We start from the raw sequence: 20,441 nt of genomic DNA, 5'->3' as shown, positions 1-20,441 counted from the left end.
ATTCACTGGCTCACGCACTAAGCTCCAAGGGTCCCAAGTTCAATCCAGCCCACTGTCGACCAGGGTCTGTCGGCGTTACATGTGTACAGTACTTTTTATAATGGGCCACTGACCTTAGACTTCTGGGCGCTAATGACTACCACCACTAATTTTCTTTTTGTTTTTTTTAAAATGACAGCAAGTACCTTTCCCGCTCTTCTCTCTCCTGTCTCTCCTGTTCTTCTTGTTCTTTCTGCAGACGAGCCTGACGTCTTTTCTCTGCCAGAATTTTTGTAGCTTCTTCTGCATCAGTAGTTCCTGCTGTGAGCTTCCCTGGTGCAGCATTGTGATTAGAATGTTAGTCAGGAAATGAAAAAAGGAAGCACAGCACATACATATATATACTTTGTAACATGTATTCAATAAGCATGTTATCTTTTCACAGTAGCCTACTGTTTCCCATTCCCCTTATCCACCTCGCAAGTACTTTTTTACATCCCTCATGCACTGGAAACTTCTATGGCAGGGTATTTATTTTGTGTATGTCTACAAAGTACCAGGCATTTTAAAGCAGCTGATACAGCCATAGAAATAAGATTAATATAAAAATAACTTCATTGTGTGGTGAAGTATTTTAGATCACAACTGCTGTTGAGATTTAGCTGCATCTTAAAAGAAAGATGTAGACAATATTTTCAGGTGGCATCTACTGTCTAGCTAAATGGACCCTGATCCTGCTCAGACAGAGCCCAGCACTTCAGGGAAGTACCAGACAGAATAAAGTTAAGTTCTGAAAACCTGGCTTAAGTGTAAGGAGTATTCAAGGAGCTCATTTTTCTAAGGACTGTTGACTTCAAATGATTAGCACAGCTGAAGCTGAAGCACCTTGTTAGCATGAAAAACAAAAATGGAAAAATAAGGGGTTTTTAACTGATCGTTTTGATACGAAGAGGGTAGTAAAGAAAAAAAAGTTTTAATCCAAAATTGGCAAGATTTTTTTTTTTTTAAAAGGAAGCCTATGCCTAGGCTCCTAAATCCATACTTAGGCATCTAAATAAGTGACTTGATTTTCAAAACCGTGCATCCTTCTGCTTCCATTGATGAAAATGACTAACGTCATAACTTCCGGCTCTTATTTTTGAAAACCTTGGTCCATGAGATGCATTGATGGGAATCCTCAGTTTGGCCACCTCAAGTTGCATTTTTATAATTAAGAATTTATCCACGTCACCACAATGGAAATTATATAACTAGTGATTTCAATAGATACTGCAAACTTCAGATTTACAAGTAACTTTAGGAAAAGAAAGAAATGCCCTTGTTTAAAAGCATCGTGTACCTGCAGCGGCTTTAGATATATCCTTGTCACAAAACCCACCTTCACTGCTTTCAGTCTTTCCTGCAGAAGGCACATGTTTCTCAGCAACTGCTTGGCCCACAACCTCCTCAGTGGAAGACAGCTGGGGTTTGTGGCTAGTGGTGTTCTCTTTCTCCTTGTCTGCTTTCTTTTTAGGAGTCTCCTGGCTGAGATTAGAGATGACACGGTGCTTCACAGGAGATGCAGGATATTGTTTAACATTTTTAGGAGACTGTGGATACGTCTTTGTAACTGTCCTGGGGTTGGGGTGGGGTGGGGTGGAAGAGAAGGAGAGAAAAGTCACACACACACCATTAATTGTATGTGATTTAGTATGAAGTTCTCTCTTAACAGATATTTGCTACTCCTTTCTTGTAGGCTTTGACATAGTATCGCAGACTATCAAAGAAATGAAATGCTAGTGATAAGGAGAGCGTGTTTATTTTTTATATATATAGAGAGAGAGAGAGAGAGAGAGAGAGAGAGAGAGAGAGAGTGTGTGTGTGTGTGTGTGTGTGTGTTGTATGTAACTTACTGGCCTGAATTTATTATATATACATACATACATTCCCCACCCCACCCACATCACTACCCTTTAGGAGATGGAATGTAGGATCTGGCTTGTGTGGTTATCAGCTCCTCTACTGGCTGAACCAGTGGAGCTCCTCGTTTAAATCATGTACTAGAGGCCTGTGTTTAAGCGAAATGCATTATTTTGTTTTTATCCATACATCCATCCAATTATTAAGTCAGCTGTTGCCATAGCATTTAAGTGCTGATGCTACTTGTATGAAGTTAAGACAACTACTATGTCTGTATGTCAACTTCCATGGTGTAGCTAGAGAAGCAGTACACTTATGGTGCTTCGCCCCACAGGCAGTACCGGATTTACCTGGCCCACGATCCAAAGGGGCCCCGGCCTGGCCCGGCCGCTCTTCTCCCCCCGCCCCTGTGGGAACAGAAGCTTGGTGCTGCTGGCTCCTGGGGCTCCTGCTGAAGCAGGGCAGGCTCTGCCGGCAGCTAAGCTCCTTCCCCACCTCTTCCCCCAGCTTGCTATGTTCCTCCCCTCCCCGTCTCCCTGCCGCCAATTAGCTGTTTGCCAGCAGGTGGGAGGGGGAAGAGTGGAGCCTCAGCGCGCTCGGGGAGGGGGAGGGGGAGAAGGGGTGGGGGCAATGCCTTGGAAAAGGGGCTGGAATTAGGGCATACCTCCTCTAGCCCCCTGCCGTGAGCACCCCGACCCCAGCCCACACCCACACCCCTCTGCCCACCCTGACCCCTGCACCCCCTCACACCCCCAACCTCCTGAAGCCCCTCACACACATCCAGCCCCCTGCACCCCCTTCACACCCCCAGCCCTTGCCCTGACTCCTGCACCCCCCCACATCCCCACCCCCACCCTGAGCACCAAACAGGGGCTCCTGTCCCCCCCCCCCATTCCCACCTGCACCCCTCACACCAAACAGGAGCTGCCCCAGGTAAGCGCTCCACACCCCAACCTCCTGCCCCAACCCTGAGCCCCATCCCTCGCCCTAGCTCCTGGCTAAACCCCGCACCCCAACTTTTTTTATAATATTTGGAAAGATCATTAAGTGGGCCATCGAGACCCTCCGTGATTTTCAAATGGTCTGTGGAAAAATAAGTTAGACTACAAGAACAATCAAGGTACCATACTTTATTTTCATTGACTTGCTATTACTTATAGGAGGAGGATGAAGGAAAAAAAGAATGAAAAACAGGGGCGGGGGAGATAAGAGAGAATGTTCTTTTTCTTGGCTGGGTCCTAAGGAGGGACCCCCAAAATGAAGCTGGCTGTCACGTCACCTGGGCTGGGGATACTGTCTCCAACCTACCTGGGCAGTACAGCAGACATGGTTCTGCCCACTAGCTCCTCTCCACTCCCTAGCCCACCCACCACTTGCTTCCCTCCCTTCACCCCCAAAGGCTTAGACCTCTCACTTTTAAAAATGATTGCTTCCCTCCCCATCGCCCCCCCCCCCCCAGGCTTTTCTTGCAGCCCTGTTGCCAGGTATCCAGTTTTAGACTGGAAACTCCAGTAGAAAATGGGACCTGAGTGTCCGGTTAGCAGTGCTGACTGGAAGCTAAAACTCCGGTTATAGGAGTAACCACATTAGCCTCTGCACCTCCCACTCCCAACACCCACCTCAGAGAGCTGGAAGAGAACCTGTCCTGCTGCTGCAGGAGGAGGGGCAGCTCAGTGCAGAGAGAGATGAAGAGAATGGGCTAGAACCAATTAGGTACCCGCTGTATGTGGGCAGGGGCGGGGGAGAGGGGGAGAGGAAGAAGATCCTGTTTACCCCCTCCGCAGCCCTGCTGCGCTTGCCGTTTACCCCTGGCCCCTCCCTTGCTCCAGGGACCAACCCTAGCTCCTGCCCCACTGTGCTTTTGCCCCCGGCCCCTTTTACAATCATTCCCCAGGGGGGCCCACAAATATGTTTGGCGTCAGGTCCACAAAAAGTTAATCCGGCCCTGCCCACAGGCTGCAGTAATGGAATCCTTCCTTCGCTACAAAAACACTGGAGAGAGAGAGAGAGAGAGGCAGGCAAGATTGATATGTGGAAATAACTTGATTAACTAGTTAAAGCTCTGGGAAGATCAGTACAATGCAGTTTCGTAATACCACGCCTACCCCCCTATACAAATTACAGTCCAGATTTTGCACAATCATCTTGAACATAGGGTACGTCTACACTTACTTCCGGGTCCGGCGGCAGGCAATCGATGTTCTGGGATCGATCCTGGAAGTGCTCGCCGTCGACGCCGGTACTCCAGCTCAGCGAGAGGAGTACGCGGCATCGACGGGGGAGCCTCCATGCCGCGTCTGGACCCGCGGTAAGTTTGGACTAAGGTACTTCAAATTCAGCTATGTTATTAATGTAGCTGAATTTGCGTACCTTAGTCCGAAGTGGGGGGTTAGTGGGGACCAGGCCATAGCAAAGAATTCAACAGACATCACTAGGTTAGATTAACTTTTCAATCTGAGGAGGGACAGATTTCTCTATCTTCTCAACTAGCCCCTTAGTATATAAGAATAATTTTCTGGGGGTCAAAGCATGGCATCCGTAGACTCTGTTTGTCAGAGGGTGGAGATGGATGGCAGGAGAGAGATCACTTGATCATAACCTGTTAGGTTCACTCCCTCTGGGGCACCTGGCATTGGCCCCTGTCAGTAGACAGGATACTGGGCTGGATGGACCTTTGGTCGGACCCAGTACGGCCGTTCTTATGTTATCAACGGCTGGAAATGGGCCATCCTGATTATCACTACAAAAGGTTTTTTTTTTTTTTTTCTTCTGCTGCTAATACCTCACCTTAATGAATTACCCTTGTTACAGTTGGTATGGCAACATCCATTTTTTCATGTTTTCTGTGTATATATATTTTCCTACTGTATCTTCCACTGCATGCATCCAATGAAGTGGGTTTTAGCCCACGAAAGCTTATGCTCAAATAAATTTGTTAGTCTCTAAGGTGCACCAAGTACTCCTCGTTCTTTTTACGTAATTTAGGTATCCAAGTTCTATTTTCAGAAGTGATGTAGGAACTTTGGTGCCTAATTTTCATGGAAAGTCATTTTTCAAAATGGGACTTAGGTCCCTTTAAAAAGATATGCCCCTAGTCTAGATAGGGCTGGTGTGTGTGTGTGGGGGGGGAGTTGTGTATCCAAACAACTTCTTTCACAGTCCACTCTCCAAGCAGAGTCTATTGACAGAAATTTCCCCTTTTTGTTCTTTGCTGTGTCCCTGCACTCCCCTTCTATCTGTGTGTGTCCAAATTTCATTTCAGTTAGAATGTAAACTGCTTGGGGAAATGACCTTGTTTTATTCACATTGAAAATATCATGCACACCAATGGCACAAAATAAATAAATGAAGTATATCAGCTACATAGGGAAACCCTTTTAGCTTTCATATGTATGTGTTTGTGCGTGTGTATTAATGTTCAAAATTAAAGCTAAAACCATCCCTATATTTTTTATTTAATAAAATAAAATTTGTAAATAAAAATTGATAGCCATCCCTCAGTCTATACTTTTCCTTTGCACAGAGGATATTATTTCCCAACCAGATTGCATTCACCCTCTACCTCAGTTTCTTGGATCACACATTTCTGGCAAATCTGTTTTAGTCGTTGTGGCAGGAGGAGAAACAGTCATATAACTAAGGCTGAGTCATCACTTTTAGCATTATCAAAGCAGTAATTATATTCTGATTAAGGGATGACAACAGGTTTATATTAAAGAGGTTGGTAGGGAAGGAGTTTAGTAATGAGCAATTAAATCTCTTGATCTACTTTGAGGACTATGACAGAAGAACTGCACAGCATACTACACTGGAGCCAAAACGTGAGTTAAAACGGTAATTTGAGGAATAAATCTCTCTACATTTTATTTTGTGGTTGTCTGATGAGAGGAAAAGAGAGCAGTGGTTTACTTGTTTTGATATTTGCAAAAAGCCAGAAATAAAACCTATAACAACTGTACAAAATATTGCACCGTGACAGAGGAACAGCTGTTAAACAAAATTTATATCAGCAATAGAATCTGTATTCTTAAGTTTTCAAATCCCACATTAGGTGCCAGTCAGAAATATATAAAAAGGAACATTGCTTTGATTTGATGGTTTTCTCTTTGCATTTAAGAGCACCATAAATTGACACTTCTAACATTCCTCTATTCCAAGATGCCAGCAGGGGTCATTATTTGAAGCAAGTTTCTCTTCTTCTTTTTTCTCTTTACTGAAAGGCTGAACCAAAATGTGTAGAGCCCCGAGTGGATACAAAAATTTGTACCCGCATCTGATCTGCAAAAATTGTCTGCAGATCTCCGCAGGTTTGCAGGGATCTATAATAGCTCCACAGGTCACCGCGCAGTGACTCAGGGGTATGCCAAGCACCCGCTTCCCAACTGCCCTCCACTTCTCCCCAGAGACCTCCTGCCCTGCCGCCCATGTTGTATTTCCTTCCCCACTCCGGGCAGGGAGGCTACAATCCTGGGCACTCATATGCAGCACCGCCCTCCCAGTGGGAGGCTTGGACACCCCTACGCAGCTGCAGTGGCTCTAACACCCGCAGACCAGGCTGGGATAGACAGTGGAAACAACTACTCTCCTCACCATGCCTGCAGTTGCTGCCCACTAATTTAAAGTACAACCACACCTCTTTCAAAATGGCATTTCGCTCATTCCCTTCTGGGAGTTGTAATTCACCTCCACTATGAGCAAGCTGGGGACAACTCCTCCCACATTGCCACTTATTGCAGCCAGCTGCTCTGTGATTCAGAGAGCCGAGCTGGAGCCTGAGGGCTGGGTGACAGCCACTCCATTCAGGTGAGCATGTGATGCAGAGTCTTGGAGCTGGTCTACATTGGGGGGGGGGAAATCGATCTAAGATACGCAACTTCAGCTACACTAATAGCGTAGCTGAAGTCGAAGTATCTAAAATCAAATTAGGGGTCCACATGGGGGTGGAGGTCGACGGCCACGGCTCCCCCATCGACTGCGCTACTGTCGCTCGCTCCGGTGGAGTTCCGGAGTCGATGGGGAGCACGTTCGGGGATTGATATACTGCGTCTTAATGAGACATGATATATCAATCCCCGATAGATCGATTACTATCCGCCGGATCGGCAGGTTGTGAAGACGTACCCTTACACAGATACAAAATTTGTATCCGCAAAAATGGTCCGCGGATACAAAGCAGATATCTGTGGATTTGCAGGGCTCTACAAATGTGTGGATAAAGAATAGGACTATTAGAAAAAAAATATATAAAGGAATCTTTGGTGTGGTCCATACACTTTCTTTCTTGATGGTTTGGTGGTGTGGTGTGGTGTGGTGTGGGTGTGGGTGTGTGTGTGTGTGTGTGTGTGTGTGTGTGGGTGTGGGTGTGTGTGTGGGTGTGTGTGTGGGTGTGTGTGTGTGTGTGTGTGTGTGTGTGTGTGTGTGTGTGTGTGTGTGTGTGTGTGTGTGTGTGTGTGAACTTGAAACAGGGAATGCAATCCTAGAAAGAAGATGGACGCTTAAGGTACTCTATGACTCACAGGATCAGGCTGAGAGAGAAGAAAATTATACAGAAAAGGATCCTTTATCAATGACAAATAAACCCCAGGAGGAATTGGAAACACAGTAAGTTACCTGAATGTAAATATATGAAGCAGGGACAGCTGTGGAAGAGGAATTCTCCTCCCATCTACAGCATGGAATTTTTCTGATAGGCTAATTAACATACTCCCCTTTCCTCCCTGTTCTGACAAACCTTCCTCTGGCAGTGTTCTGGGGGCAGCTGGTGGAGAGCCCCTGTCCGCGTAACTCTTGCTGTCGCTGTACTGACATGCCACCAGAAGAAGCAGAGCAAGGGCAAACAACAACACAGGGGCACAAGCCCTCCAGAGCTTCTGAGGATTCACTGATTTTTGTGGGTCAACACCTGCCACTTCTGAGGGGGGAAGATGACCCCCCGCATGGCAGAAGAATGTGTAGGAAACTCCACAGGAGGAGTTCTGAGGTTATTTTAGCTGAAGCAAGGACAGGTGAGACATACGTCCTGCTGCACCAGAAGATTCATAAGGCTTCAAAATACACAAGAACAAAAAAAAAAAATACAAAAATCTAGATCTCTGTGTGTGTGCCAGTCAAAGGTCACATCCAATTTATCTAAAGGGAGTAGGGAAGAGAACAATGTGTTGCTTTAAAAGCCAGATTCACAATAGCTCATGAATTGGAAGACCTTGCTGTAGATTAGAAGGCGGATATTAAATCAGAAATGAACAGCTCAGACATCCTGTTTGTTTTACGTCCACTTTAGTTCAAACCCAAGAGACTGCCATACTTTCAGGTTTTCTTTTTGAAAGGATGCTGTCAGACATACTATTCTTTAGCATTAACATGTCTGCTTTTTATGGTTCATAATTTGTAATATTTTCTCAAAAGCCTGGATGCAATTTTTCCCCATTGCCAGAATTTGGTTAATTTCTTCCTTTCATTTCTAATAGTTAAGGCTAAGATTATGTCACAGAGGTCACGGAAGTCACAGAATCCGTGACTTCCAGCGACCTCCATGACATTGGGGCCCCGCAGCTGACCAGCCACTGCTGGCAGGGGGGAACCCGCAGCAGCCCAGCTTCTGCAGGCAGTAGGGGACCCTCCCACAGCTGCCCAGCAGCTGCGGGTGACAGGACCCCCTGCAACTGACCAGCCACCGGCTGCTGCCAGCGACCCCTGAGCTGCCCAGCCGCCACCGCTGGCAGGGTTCCCCTTGCAGCTGCTCAGTCACTGCAAGCAGCCAGGGCCCCCTCCCCAACAGCTCCCAGCCAGCAGCAGAGATACCCCAGAGCCGCTCAGTGGTCGCGGGTGGGCAGGGGGCCCCCCACAGCTCCCCAGCCTCCACTGCTGGCAGCTCCGCCCCCTCCTCCCCGCGCAGCTCCCCTGCCGCCATGGGTGGCAGGAAACCCTCCGCAGCTCCGAGCCCTGCTGGGGGCCCCTTCCAGCCACTGGGCAATGATATCCCTTGCAGCTCTCAGCTGCGGGGGGAGGGGAGGCGTAGGAGGCAGGGTGCTAGACCCTCCTCCCTCCCCATTTTGTCAGGGATGTTTTTAGTAAGAGTCAGGGACAGGTCACGGGCTTTAGTGATTTTTTATTTATTGCCTGTGACCTGTCCCTGGCTTTTACTACCAATATCCATGACAAAATCTTAGCCTTACTAATAGTGCACGAACCAACACTGCTTTGCCTGGCTCGACTACTTTGTCTGAATAGCCTCATCAGTTAAGACAACACAGCTCTGAAACTGGTGTTCTCAGCATGAGTGCCTTCTGTTAGCTGACTATTTGTGAAGCAGGTAAACTTTAAATATTGTAGATCCAACAATTAATATGTGGCTTTATTTTATTTCTCTCCCTCCCTCAGTCAAGACAATGTTGGGTTGAAAATCAACGTAGCATACTGAATGGATTAAACACTGGCTAACTGATGGATCTAAAAATGTAACTGTTAACAGGGAATTAATCACTGAACACAGCTATTTCTAGTAGGGTCTTGTAGGGATCTTTTCAAAACTTTTTAAAAAACTGATTTCAATACCATTCCACATACAGTTATGGCCATGATCCTTCAATTTGATCCATGAAGACAGATCCTGAGCCCATATAGAACCCCTCCGGCTTGAGGGGGACATTGCAGAGATATAAAGAGTCCATCCACATGGATCAAATTGCAGGATTGGGCCATAGTTAGTAAGCTTTTCTGGCAGCAAAAATCTAAATTGGACTAGCAACAGACGCCAGAGAGTACTGGTAAACAAATACAGATCAGATCAAGAAGACGACGACCCAACAAGAACCATCATTGGGTTCACTTTTCCATTTTTTTTTAAATACACTGTACATCAAATGTCCTACGGGAAACAATATGCTACAAAAATGAAAATTTGCAGATGCTTGAACAGGTAGGGGCCTGTCAGTTCCCAGGAGGACATTGGCTGGTCCCAAAGAAAGTTAGAAGAAATGGAGACTTGTGCAGACCGACAGATCAAATGTAAACAAGGGAACAATAATTTTAAATGGACACATGCTTCCAGACACGGATCTGAGAGATAATCTAATGTCCTGAACAGATGACTTGGGGCCAAAACTTCTGCTTTCAATTCCTGGCCCTAGCACTGGCTCCCTTTATAGCTTATGGCAAGTCAATTAGGGCTAAATCCTGCTTGCTCTACTCAGGCAAGTAGTCCCACTGAGTGCAGTGGAACATCTCACTTGAGTAAAGACAAGCCCAATGCGGCGGCCCTCAATCACTCGGTCTATCCATAAAATAGGGTAATAATACTTATCTACCCACCCTTACAGGAATGTTATGAAAATTAGCTGATATTTTCAAGATCTTTGAAGATGAAGAGAGCTATAAAAGTGCTAAGTATTATTGACCTGGGGAAGAATCTTGAAGGTGATGAACACTTAAAATAATCAATATCTGACAACTGGGAAATTAAAAAGAATTCCTTGTTTTTGCCAAGCTATCCCACGCTGTCAACTTCCCTGCCCATTAACAGACTTCCATATTAAGTTAAGATTATTGTTCTAAACTTTTCTGTGCTTCGTGTCATTTCCTGACTCATCTGTAATTTCACACAACTTTATATACTTCCTCTTGTCTTCTAATTAGTGTTCTTTTGGTATCTCCTTTATTCCCCATTTTGCCTCATCATCATATTATCACTCTTTCCATCCTTCTTGTACTCCTGGGGGAATTCTGTGCCCCTGCACAATGCAGAATTTTGAAGAAATTAACATGCATGCAGAATTTCCTTTCCCCCCACAGAAACAGGCTGCAGAGCCCAGCTTGCCCATAGAAGATACTGCCAGGGGTGGGAGAGGGAGCTAGAGGGTTCCCGGCAGCGGCAATTCCCCGCATGCCCTGAGGGAAAGAGAGAGTGGTGCGCCGGAAACTCTGTGCAAGTCTGTGACTGAGCATCAAGCTGTTTCTCCTGCTGGATTCCTGGGCCAGGGCATTTTGGCAACTGAGGCGGGGAGCTCAAATGACACCCTCAGGCCCCCTCGCTTGGGCCAAAAACTTTGAAGGTCTCAATTCTGCCTTCTTCCTGTTCTACTCCTCTCATGGTACTGCTCTGCTACCTACCCCAATAAAAGAGAACTAACAACTTAAAATGCCTTGTTCAAACCTTTTAAGTAACACTTAACTTTCAAATGCCCGAACAGCAAATGTAACTTTTCTTGTCTACATAGTCAACTCTGGCATTTGTATCTGTTTGAATAATCAAAGTGGTGCTTTTTGTGCCTTCTTGGTTGCAAAGATTTGAACTGCTTCCTGAAGGTTAACAGTCTGGGCCTGCTCATGATCTATTGAGATGGTTGCAAGGCCGACCAACCTCTCCTGTGTCATTGTGGAGTATAGATGTGTTTTTATTAACTTCAGCTTGGAGAAGCTGCGTTCTCCACTGGCAACTGTTACAGGAAGTGTCACAAGTATGCACAGAGCAACAAAAGCATTTGGAAAGAGGGTGGTCATCTTAAACAGCCTTTGGAGTTTATCCTTCTGAAATGCATCTTGAAAGGGCTTTCAGTTCATCACCTAAATCACTTGCATCAATATCATGCATATCATCATGTGTCAACACTGTCTCTAGTGCCCTGCATTGCGGGTATAGGTCTTCTTCAGGTATAGTGAGGAGTTCTGGAATATCATACAACGTCCCAAATATACGGCTGTGTTCCTTGAGCTGCATGAAACATTCTTCAACTGACTGTATTCACACACAATCTAGCACTCGGTTAAAAAAATCAACTTTGAATTATTGTTTGGGGTCTCTTATGGGATTATCCCGTGCCTCGTAATCAAAATGTCTTCGTCGGTGACTCTTGTATTCTTGAATGGGTGGGAAAATAGCTTCAGTGTGAAGTTCCTCTGCCAACTTCTGTGCATTCTTCAGAACGTTTTGAAATCCCACAACTGACCGCTAAGACTGCAGGTATGACTTTGCTTTGTCCAGTTGTTCCGTTGCTCCAGATATATCAAGGTCAACACCTTGGAGTCTCTTGCTTACGACATTTATTTCAAACAGTATGTCATGCCACAACACTAAGCCAAACAGAAATTTGAAGTTATGTATGTTTCTGGTGATTCCATTCCCCTCTTCCACTGTTCTCCCACGAACAGTTCCTGTCATAGCATTATCCTCCATAATGGTAACTATGACATCATCTATCTTCCCAATTTGGTGTTTGATAGGCTTTATTGCCTCCACTCTACTTTCCCATCGTGTTGCACTCAGTGATTTCAGTGTCAGAGAGGATGTTCCCAGATGTTGGTGGAGAGAAAAATATATAGATGCTTTGCATTACCTTAAAAAATTCAGCAGCCTCATTAGAAGTTGATGCTGCATCACTGACCACCAAGATCAATAAATGAGAACTGCATGGGACAAAAAAAGCTCGAGGGTTTAACTCTCGGATCCATGTCTGCACTCCTCTGCTCTTTCCTCTCATGTTGGCACCATTATTGTTGCCCTGACCACTCAAGTCATATCACAATTCCCGTATCTTCCAGCTTTTTAAGAAGCACATTTGTCATACCAGCTCCTGTAGTATCATCAATGTCAATAAATTCTAGAAAATGCTTTCTGACAATCACCATTGCAGGGACATTTTCACTAGGTTCTGTTGTTGTTACAAAACGCACCATTAAAGTCATTTGTTCCGTATGGCTGATGTCAGGTGTGCAGTCCAGAATAACAGAGTAATATCTTGCTGACTTCAGATCTGCCACAATCTTCTGTTTGACTTTTGTTGCCAGTAACTGTATGATCTCATTTTGAATTGTTTTTCCAAGGTAGTGGTGTGTGTATATTTCTTGAGGGGTGACTCTTCTTAGATGCTCCTGGAATACAGCATCAAACTCAGCCATCAGCTCCACAATTTTAAGGAAGTTTCCATTGTTTGGCACATACAGCTGATCTGAAGTGCCACGCAGTGCTAGGTTTTGGGTAGCAAGCATTCTCACAATGGCAATGAGCCTTTTCAGAACATTTTGCCAGTAAAGAGACTCTGATGCAATCTTCTCTCGACGCTGATCATCTATGGTGGCCTTTAACCTTAGTCTCATCTCAAGTTCTTTCCACCTATGGAATGCTCTCTGCTGATTTGCTGCCTTCTCATAGCATGCTAGATTTCTAGCCAGATTTTTCCAGTCCTTTGTTCCTGTAGAACCCAATGTGGCTGGAACATTAGACTGGAAGAGTTTGCAACAAAAACAGTATGCAGCATTCCGGGGTTTTGAGTACATAACCCATGGCCTCTCCACGTTGTCACCATTGGGGATTTCACACCAGTAATGTGTTGGATGGAAACTTCTATTTTCATTGTCTTTGGGGAACATGAAGTTTTTCACTTGCTGTGGCCCATGCAGGACAAGGAAGTCCCTCAGGCTACTGTTCAAGTGAGTCCACAGTCCTGGATCATCTAGACTTAAGGAATTAAACTCAGCAGCAGCAGTTTCTTGCGCCTCCACCACACTCTTCTCTGATCTACACTTTTCTTCAGGAATGTCCATGGTTACATCCATTTGAGATGGAGATATGGATGCTGCAGTAGCTGCCAGGTCACTGCACTCTAACTGGAAGATCAGGTACCTCCTCACCACTCACAGCCTCACTGGGGTTGGAAGGCTCATCGTGAACATTTGTGTCTCTGTATCTCAGGAGACCTCCTTCCTGCTTAGCTGGGCTCTGGGGAGGGGATGCGGGTATCTGGGTAAGGGAGGGCCCCGTGGCTGGGCTCTGGGGGTGGTGGTACGGGTATATTACCTGGGGGGAGAGAGGGCTGCGGATGGACTCTGAGGGGGAGGGGTTGTGGGTGTCTGACCCCCCTAGCTGGGCTCTGGGTGGGTGGGGCGGGGAGGGTGCAGAGAAACAGGAACTGGGTTGTCATAGGGCAGGGGTCAGCAACTTTTCAGAAGTGGTGTGCCGGAGTCTTCATTTATTCACTCTAATTTAAGGTTTTGTGTGCCAGTAATATATTTTAATGTTTTTAGAAGGTCTCTTTCTATAAGTCTATAATATATAACTAAACTATTGTTGTATATAAAGTAAATAAGGTTTTTAAAATGTTTAAGAAGCTTCATTTAAAATTAAATTAAAATGCAGAGCCCCCTGGACTGGTGGCCAGGACCCGCGACCACTGAAAATCACCTCGCTTGCCGCCTTTGGCACGCATGCCATAGGTTGCCTACCCCTGTCATAGGGGTTTCTTTAACTCTCTACTCCTGTGGGAATTTGTGTGTGTCTCTGTATTGTTACAGACACACTTGTTGACAGGTATTTTGAAATTAATTACCAAAATAATTGAAACTGGCATGATTATATGGTGTTATTTTACAATATTGTGTGCAGAATTTTTAATTTTTTTGGCGCAGAATGCCCCCAGGAGTATTCTTGGCCCTTTTAGTGGAACAAGCTCCTTTCTTTTAATCATTTCACTAGATCTTTGTCCAAATGTAATTGTGGATGTTCTCATTATTCATTTAAGTGTCTATTTTTAAAAAAAATCTAAGTTCTTGGCCTCAATCTTTTATGTTAACTAGTTTCATAGGTTAAAGGCATTGAAAAATAAAGTATTTCCTTTATCAGTTATAATTTTGTTGTCTTTCAGTTTCATTGAATGGCCCCTGGTTCCATGATATAAGAAAAGGTAACTCAGGTACTACTCCCGCTCTGTACCATTCATTAGTTTGTATCTCTCTATCATGTCCCTTCTTATTTATCATCTCTCTAAACTAAACATTTTCATTGTCTACTCATCCAGAACTGTTTCCATGTTGCTACTCTCCCATTCCTCAACCTCCTCTATTTCTTGTATATCTTTGAGATAGGATGATTAAACTGTTAAGGAATACCATAATTTAAGAAATGCCATCATTTTAATAATATTTTTGGACTTATTTTATATCCAGTCAACTAATTTTTGTTTACATTTTTGACTGCCATCACACACAGAGCAGAAGTTTTCTCTGAACTGTCCAAAATAATTCTTAAAAAATTGAGCCTCTGCAGAGTTGCCATTTCATTCTTCCACATTTGGAACAGACAAGTCTTTACTGTATATTTAATATATGACATTTGATTGTGACCCAGGATGGAAATATGAATTAGGAATGTTTTGTGGCTGAGTATGAGGGGTCTTCTGGAAGATAGAAGATGTGTCTCAATTCAGGCTGTGTCGACAATACAAGGCAGGGGTGCGATTCCTCTGCTTATGTATACATACTCGGACTAACTCCAGTTATTGCTGTATTGCTGTTTACAGTCATGGTACATGGTAGCATCAGTCGCGGCAGTGGAGGCAGAGCTGAGCCATATTGAGTATGAGTCTCAGGAGGATTTGTACTCGGCATGGTTCAACTGTGCCTCCGCTCCCGCTATTGGTGCTACCCTGGTTACACTGCTGTTTATACTCACGTTAGCTCCATGAGAGTTAGCACGAATGTGTGTACACAAGCAGGTGTAATTCCACCCCTAGCTCATAGCAGAGACATAGCCATAGTGTCAAAGGCTAGACTGCTTTTCGAAAAGTCTCCATGAAATCCCTACACTATTTTGTCTGACTAACACGAAAAACTTACATGCACAAAACTCTCTTCTGTCAAGAGGCCACACACAAAAAGTTTGAAAGAGAGGGAGGGTTGGATTTTCGTTTGTTATTGTTGTTAAAGAAGATGGGTATGTGTCAAACTGGACTCATGGGGCATCAGCATGTGGCAAGGTTAATAACCTTTGTGCTAATTAGAAAAAGGAGATCATATCATAGATGGATGAGACTGAAGTATGAATGTTCCAAGGGGCACAGAGGCAATGCGTAACACAAAACTGTTATAGGCAGTAATCAGCTCAAACCAAATAGTACACTGAACTAAAGAAAGAAAGGATGAAGCTATAAGGACATTAAGGATAAATTTCTTTAGGTGGAGGGTAATACATTTGTTTGTGGACTGGACTACCATGGTCAGCAATAGAAACTGCAACATTAAATGTATTAAAAAAAGAGTTAGACTAATATTTAGTGTTTGTCCTCTTGCCAATTTCTTTCTTCTTAGATAGAGAAGGATGGCTTTAACCTTCCTCCCTCCCCCAAACACACACACACACACACTTCTGTGCTACATAACTAAAGCCAGGCTAACTCAACCAGATTTAATATAAGCTACCACATGAAAGGCTAACACCAATCAGTTCATGAATGGGACTAAGAAAGATGAAGAGAAATATTATCAGAGAGCCATTAACACAATAATATAAAAAAAAATTAGAACTCAAATTAATCTGGATTTTAATCAAAATTTCTAAGGAAGCCCTTGAGCAGTTAATGGTTTTCCTATGGCAATAGGGACATTCTCAAAAAGTACTGAAACAATGAGAAAATATCCATACTTTGGTGGTGCAGGTGATGCAGATCTTTTAGATATGCTTGCAGGAGAATCAGATCTTCTCAGAGGGGATCCCAGGCCAGATGATGAAACAGGTGTTGTGGGTCGCTTCTCTCTCTTTATCTTTTCAGTCTAGAAAAAGAAATTCAGGTGTTTTTGTTTAGCTTGTAATTAAAAGCAATGCTTCAATGATACAGATAGTTTATTAATACAAGGACATATAAACAGATTTGCATAACATTCACATAAAATGGAAGTTTTCTAAATCCCAGTATACAATTGAACTGCAAGATCTTTTTCAATACTGTATATACATTTTTATGTCTTGCGCACACAGCATATGCTGCTACAAAAATACCTTTTCAGGCCATAAAGAAATATTAATGGAACGGTACAGAAGGGCACTGCCCCTGTTGGAGCCCAGAAAGCATTGGGTAGAATTTTCAAAAGCAACTAAATCCTACTGACTTCCACAACTACACAGACATATTCTTTCTATCAATTATTACAAGAGATATGGCACTATCAGGGGATTTGGCAGAAAAGTTGAGCTTTTGTTCTCAGATGCTATGCAGTGACTAGGCACATGCAGGCTAAGTTAAGTTTCCATGCCTCTATAGAAAATGTACAGTTGTCAATAGTAAAAATGTTGAATAAATTTCACTTAAAATTATATATACAGAAAGAAGTGAAACTTGACAGGTATAAATTAGTGATACTGCCAATACATTAGGCAAGCTACCGGAGCATGAGGAAAATTTGCCAATTCACTAGTAGGGTGGCTTTATTTCTAGTCAAACACTCTCAGCGATGGCAACATCCCATTTGCCATGCAGCTGTAAACCCATTCCCAGAAGTACTGGTTTCACAGCACACAGCACGTCCAGAAAACATGTTTCACTGCCAGAAATGTAGATTCCCTGAATACAGAAGTGTCATTCCCACTAATGCTGGTTAATAGAGGATACACTGCCTTCCAGGAAGATATTAAAAACCTGCTGATTGGCAGGTGAATAGAACCAAATGGATGTGAATGTTTTTCTGCTTTCTGTTCTTAAAAAAAAAAAAAAAAAAAAAAAAGCATATTGTACAATAATGAAACACAGCAACTAAAGCAACATAACTTTGTCCAGGAACGCAATCAAAACATGCTCCAAACCCACCTGTGTAACTTCAGCTGCAGTTGCCCCTTTCATGGCATCAGAAGTGGAAGCTGATGCTGCCTTCTTCCTTTCTGCACTTCGGGTGGGGGAAGGCTTGTAGGGAGATTTAAGAGGACTAGCTGGTGCTACACGAGGACAGATATGGAATACTAAAGAGTTATAGTACAATAGCAAGAGCAAAGGGGAACAGACAGAGGAAGTAGGGGGGAGGAAAAAACAGCACAACTTTATGTTATAACATTAAACATGGCAAACGACATTTTTAAAGGTTTATTTAAATGGATATTTAAATCACATTAAATCCGTACCTTTTGCATATGTGCAGAATGGTCTCATTTACCAAAAATGCATTCACTAAAAGCATTAACATAAAACTAAGTGCATTTTTAAAAAGCCTATAAAATACCTGAGCACTAAAGTATCTCTTTTACCCATATAAATTCTGAATAACTTTGTAAATACAGATTTCGTGATTTCCCCCCCTCTTCTTTATTAAACACGCACGAAAAAAGATTAATAGGATAGCCATAGTTGTGTCAGTGTAGATAGTGCTAGGTCTCTATCTGTCAACCTAACTACTGCCTCTCAGGGAGATGGATTAGCTACGCCAATGGGAGAACCCCTCCCATCGCAGTAGTGAGTGTCTATACCGAAGCACTACAGCAGTGCAGTAGCTGTGCGGCTGTAGTGCTTCAAGCATAGACAAAACCTCAGTCACCGAGATCAAATGGGTGCTTTTAAAAGCTGTACCCATGCATCCTAAAAAAAGCTCGTCTGAGACATATTAAGTGCATGGTTAGTACTGGTTTCTCTTCAGATCGTATAAATCTTTCGCCTTTTACTAAGTGCACAGTTATTGTTATTGTGTACATATTAAATGCAAAGTTATTAGTACACATAACCTTGAATTTGAAAGTTCACTGGTTATGTGCATTGTGATCAGAATCACACCGCTTCCCCCCACACACATTTGTTGTCTTTTTTTTTTTTTTAACTTGCAATTTGAACAAAGGTTTGTGAAAAGAGGATATTCTATGTTTTGCTCATATTGCTTTGGCAATATGTTGGGCACATTTCACAGATGTGAAAAAACAATATTAACTGGAAGAATGTGAGAAAAAGCAAAACAAAAAACAATTTTGCCCTACGTTTGATGTCTTCTATATAAATCATGAAGAACCCATAAAAGATTTAGTCTTGCCTCAGTGCCAGGAACTGGACTAGATGACCTACTTAGGTCCCTTCCAGTCCTACCTTTCTGTGGTTGTGTGAAATAAAAGCAACATACTTTTATTTTATCTTAGTAGCTCTCCTTTAATTTAGAGCAGAGTACACTGACATTCTGGAGTTGGCTTTCCTTTAGACAGTTGCTTTGTGAACAGTAAATCAGGAATTCTCTCATGGCTAAAGTGTTCTATATCATAACTTCCAAAGTACAATATTTTTCATGTAGAAACAAAAAACTGAGGATCTTTTAATGAGTCTACCTTTATATATCATAAAGAAAAAGTGGAGGGGAAAAAGAGAACATCTTTTTGCTTTGTAATATACCTTTGAGCATCCTTTTATTAAGAGGTAACATACAGAACATGAGTAGATTTGAGCCACGTAATATGGGGATAACAGATGACGTAGATGCTGTACCTTATCACAATTTTGTCCTGAAAAGTGAATATTTTCCTTTGCAGAAAGTCTATTTTTAAAAAAAAGTGCACAAAACGTTTCCTACTTTTGGTCCTGATTCTGCAAATATGTACTCATGTGAGTAGCCCCACTGAAGTCAATCGGATTACTCATGTGCATAAAGTCAATAAGGCTGCTGCTAAATTTAGTTTTGTGTTGGCAGGGTTTATAGATTATAATAGATTTATAATATACCGAAAAGAAGCACTAATTACCATCACTCTCAATTTATATAAAAATAATATATATAATAATATATATTTTTATCACTAGAAAAACTGATATCCTCCACTCTGTGCTTCTAGTTTATTTTTAAGTATACCCAAGAACTTAACCCTTTTCTGATCTGTTCCTTTAAAAAGACAAAAATGATTCCATAATAAATAATTGCTGCCCCAATAATGCAATTATGGATGAAATTACATGTTTAAAATGCTAATTTGTATTTTGGAAATTATTTGGGTGTTGAGGATACAGAGCACTACATTAATGTGCGATCTTTTGCTCTGATAAATGGGTCACCTTGGAGGGAAGATCCAAAAGTTGAGATGCCTCAATTATTCTACCCTGGTTTGGAATTTCCTGTTGATTTTAGTTAGTTAATTCAAGACCCCGACACCAAATTTTCTTATAAATAAAAGAAAGAACTGAAAAGGACAAAATGGGTAGACATGTAAATATTTCCAAGCTTTTGAGACATTACTACCCAAAAAGGAAGTAAAATTATATTAAAAAATAACAGATAATATCTCTACGCAATTTTTCAAGTGCAGCTAAACACATACCTTAACATTTTCAAAGGGCACAATTTTCATTTTTACCTGAATCATTGTATTGCTCAGAAAGCATTAATGTGCTTCTGCTTCTGGCTAAAGAAGACTGTGTGGGAGTCAGCAGTCGAGAAACAATAAAGTTTTCCACTGGACTAAGGTGCATGCGGTGAGCTGAAGGATGGGAGCAAATAAAACAAATAAATTTTAAAAGCAAAAATTAAAAAAAAATATTTGTTTTAAATAACAAATAAAACCAGTGAAATGATCAAATGAAATGAACAAGAGAAAACCTGGTATGTCTGTGATTTAAAAATGCTGTTAAAGAAGTTAATGCTCCTCTGAAGGAGGTTTCTGGTTTCTTCATCATTTTAAGCCACCTAAATTATCTTCCAACCTGTATAATAAATACAGTAGATTAAACTTGTTTTTTATACAGAAGAAACTTCAGTTCTGCAAAATGGTTGCTTTCATGACTCAGCATGAAAAGGGTTTGCTTTTTTTCCCCAGTGACAGAGCAGTTCTTGGTTTGTGTGCTAAG

The 20,441-nt window shown here is 42.7% G+C and overlaps 1 protein-coding gene across 7 annotated transcripts in view; it reads right to left on the bottom strand.

Moving 5' to 3' along the window:
• MAP7D2 (MAP7 domain containing 2) overlaps positions 1-20,441 on the bottom strand; it is a 132,733-nt gene that overhangs the window by 18,378 nt on the left and 93,914 nt on the right. For 3 of the 7 annotated variants that reach the window (XM_054006337.1, XM_054006357.1, XM_054006394.1), the window contains 5 exons: positions 19,952-20,074; positions 17,448-17,596; positions 16,289-16,416; positions 1,358-1,593; positions 186-312 (listed from right to left, as the gene is read on the bottom strand). In XM_054006337.1, coding sequence (XP_053862312.1) covers positions 186-312; positions 1,358-1,593; positions 16,289-16,416; positions 17,448-17,596; positions 19,952-20,074 — 763 coding nt within the window. The remainder of the gene's footprint in view (positions 1-185; positions 313-1,357; positions 1,594-16,288; positions 16,417-17,447; positions 17,597-19,951; positions 20,075-20,441) is intronic. The other 4 variants (XM_054006347.1, XM_054006366.1, XM_054006375.1 and 1 more) reach the window with 2 other exon arrangements.

The sequence above is a fragment of the Malaclemys terrapin genome, chromosome 1 (genome assembly GCF_027887155.1).
Source record: "Malaclemys terrapin pileata isolate rMalTer1 chromosome 1, rMalTer1.hap1, whole genome shotgun sequence".
Lineage (NCBI taxonomy): Eukaryota > Metazoa > Chordata > Testudines > Emydidae > Malaclemys > Malaclemys terrapin.
This window is presented reverse-complemented; position numbering and strand designations above follow the sequence as displayed.